General features: G+C 45.6%; 1 protein-coding gene across 1 annotated transcript; it reads right to left on the reverse strand.

Moving 5' to 3' along the window:
• Positions 1 to 739: 739 nt before the first annotated feature.
• On the reverse strand, positions 740 to 2,018 carry CSUI_003529 (uncharacterized protein; the record flags this gene model as incomplete). Its single annotated transcript, XM_068063725.1, has 2 exons — positions 740 to 975; positions 1,741 to 2,018. Coding segments are annotated over 2 exons (513 nt in total), but the record flags the coding sequence as incomplete, so codon positions are not given.
• Between the last annotated feature and the right edge of the window lie 676 nt (positions 2,019 to 2,694).

Here is a 2,694-nt window from a genome sequence, read left to right on the forward strand (position 1 = left end):
AGAATCTCTTACACTCAGTGAAGAGGAAAGACGTTTTACAAGATGATGGGCGGACAAGATCGCATGCAGTGAATGAAGAAAAGTTTCTTTCAAAAGGTGACTACTACCATCGCGAGCGACACCCGCCCTCGATGCAAGGAATGAAGAGAAAGGCCCAAGAAGGACAGGAAAGAGAAAAGGAGAGAGAAGCAGACAAAGAAAAGATATCTGAAGAGGAGGAAAAGAGGGTGAAGAAGGAAGAAGAGCGGGGGGGTGAACAAGAAGAAGAAAGGAGAAGAACGAAAGAGGATGAGGCGACGAAGAGAGAAAGAAGCCTTGCTAGGCAGAGGAGAAGAAGAGAACAAGAGAAGATTGGTGTTCTTCTTCGAGATGATAGGGAAGGAAGATGGAGCAAGAGCCACACCGAAGAAGAAAGGCGAGGTAGAGGAACAAGCAGAAGCAACATAGAAGGAGGAAGTGAGAAGATATCTCTAGAGAAGATCAAGAGCGAAGAAGAAGAAAAGAGAGAGAAGAGAAGAGATATAAACTCTATCCATCCTGGCCCACCTTTTGAAGAAAGAAGAGCTAAGACTAGAGAAGAGATGAAAAAGACGCGAAAGGAAGAAAAAGAAGAAGAAAGAAAAGAGAATGAAAGAACTTCTGACTTGCTAAGGATCACGGATCGAGTCATCTCCGTACCTCATCTACATGTCCATCCTGTGCGTGCTGACACCTCGCCTCCCGTCGCCCCTCTTTCTTCTCAGCAAACGATTTCTTTCTCCTCGTCTCCTTCTTCTTTATCTTCTTCGCCCTCATCTACTCCTGTCACTGGAAAAGAAAAAGAGATTTCTCCCGTCTCAGATTTCACACTGAAGAAGAAGAAAGACACCTCTTCTTCTTCTTTCTTACAGAGAACCCAACAAGGTGAGAGGGAGACAACCCTACTTCCCAGAATGCTTCTCTCTTCTTCTTGTTCTCCTATGAAGATCATGTACACTGGGGAGAAAAGAGAAGACGGTGGAGAGAGAAAAGAACAACAAGAAGAAGCAGATGAAGAAGGAGAAGAAGTGATTCTATTGAGAGGAAAGAGAGATTTCTTGGAGACCCTTCTTACCTCTCAAAGAAGTGGAGACACCTTCCTTCACCCCCCAACCTTCTTAAGAACGACACCAAGCTCTCAAAAGCATCACACTTCTTCTTCTTCTCCTTCCTCCTCCTCCTTTCCTCTCACCACTCCCTCCCCTCAACAATCTTCTTCTTCTGCTTTCGGCTGTATGTACACATCATCACAGGAACCAGAGAACCTACGTCCTCCTCCTCCTCCTCGTCATCTTCATCCTGAGAGGCATAGAGAAGAGAGCGACAACAGAAGTTTCTCTACATATGTGGAATCTTCTGTACATCACCCTGTGAAAGTCTTCTCCTTCTCTCCAGACTTTCTCTCTCCTTCTGATCGAGAAGGAAAGAGTCGGCAGCATCTCCAACAACATCAAGGAGGCAGCGGAAAAGAAGAGCAAGAAGAAGAAGAGAAAGAAGAAGAGAAAGGCAAGCGACCTCCCTCTTCTTCTGTCTCTATAACTTCTCTTGAGAGAAATAGAGTAAGAAGAGATAACTCCTGTCTCTTCAGCTCTCCACCTAGCTGTTCATACCCCCCTTCTTCATTCGTTCTCCAGGAGAAAGAATCTTCTCATAGACATTATCTTAGACCCCACTCTTCTTATCTTCATCTTCCTCCTGAGAGAAGTTCTTTCCTGGTCTCACCTCCTGGAGCTCTTCTTCCTTTTGTCAAGATTCCCTCGCTCTCTCCTTCTTCTTCTCCTCGTCGAAAAGAGGGAGAAAAAGAAGGAAACGGAAGCGAGAGAGAAAGGAAGGAGATTTCATCTTCTCGCTCGCATGATGGATTGAGAAGAATAAGAAGATCAGAAGAAGGCAGATGCCCTCGAGAGACAACGGATGGAGAGGTTGAGAAGAAAGAAGAAGAAAAGAAAGATAAATCCTCTTCTTTCTCTTCTTGTTCTTCTTTCTCTTCTCTCTCAAGTCTTCATCCGCACCATGTAGAGAAAAAGTCTGAGAGAGGAGTCATAGGAGAGTGGAAGCAATCGGATACACCTACACCTCCGCAAGCTCTCTCCCCTCCCTCACAGTGGCGCAGGTCGAGACACATCGTTCTCTTTGCACCCCCTCCTTCTTCTTCTTCTTCGTTATTAGTGAAGAGTGTCATACCTCCTCAGTCAGGAGAATCAGTCTCTTTACATGAAACAGAAGGCTCTTGCCATTATTCTCTTCCTCCCTCTCCTTCTCAGTTCAACCGTCACTTCCTCATGAAAGCTCGACCTTCTTCTTCTTCTTTTCTTCAGCGAAGAGACAAAACCGCCCTCTGTACTTCGGTCGAGCCTTATTCTACTTCTTCTTCTTCGAGCAGTCATCTCCCTACCAAGAATCTATCACGTCCTTCTTCTTCTTCTTCGTCTGGTCGTTCTTCCTCACTATCAAATCCTCACTGTCTTTCTCGTTGCTCTTCCTTCTTCTCCTCGTCTCTTCTCCCTCACCGTCATCATCATCCTTCTTCTTCGTCTACCCCTCCGTCAAGTTTTACTCCTCCTCCTTCTCCTTCTCCTCCTCCTAAGTATTCCTCTCTCTCACGACCAGCGTTGTTCTCTCCTTCTTCTTCTTCTTCCTCTTCTTCTTCCTTCGTTCCTCTTGAGAAACATGAAG

This window comes from Cystoisospora suis (assembly GCF_002600585.1).
Source record: "Cystoisospora suis strain Wien I chromosome Unknown contig_1593, whole genome shotgun sequence".
Classification (NCBI taxonomy): domain Eukaryota; phylum Apicomplexa; class Conoidasida; order Eucoccidiorida; family Sarcocystidae; genus Cystoisospora; species Cystoisospora suis.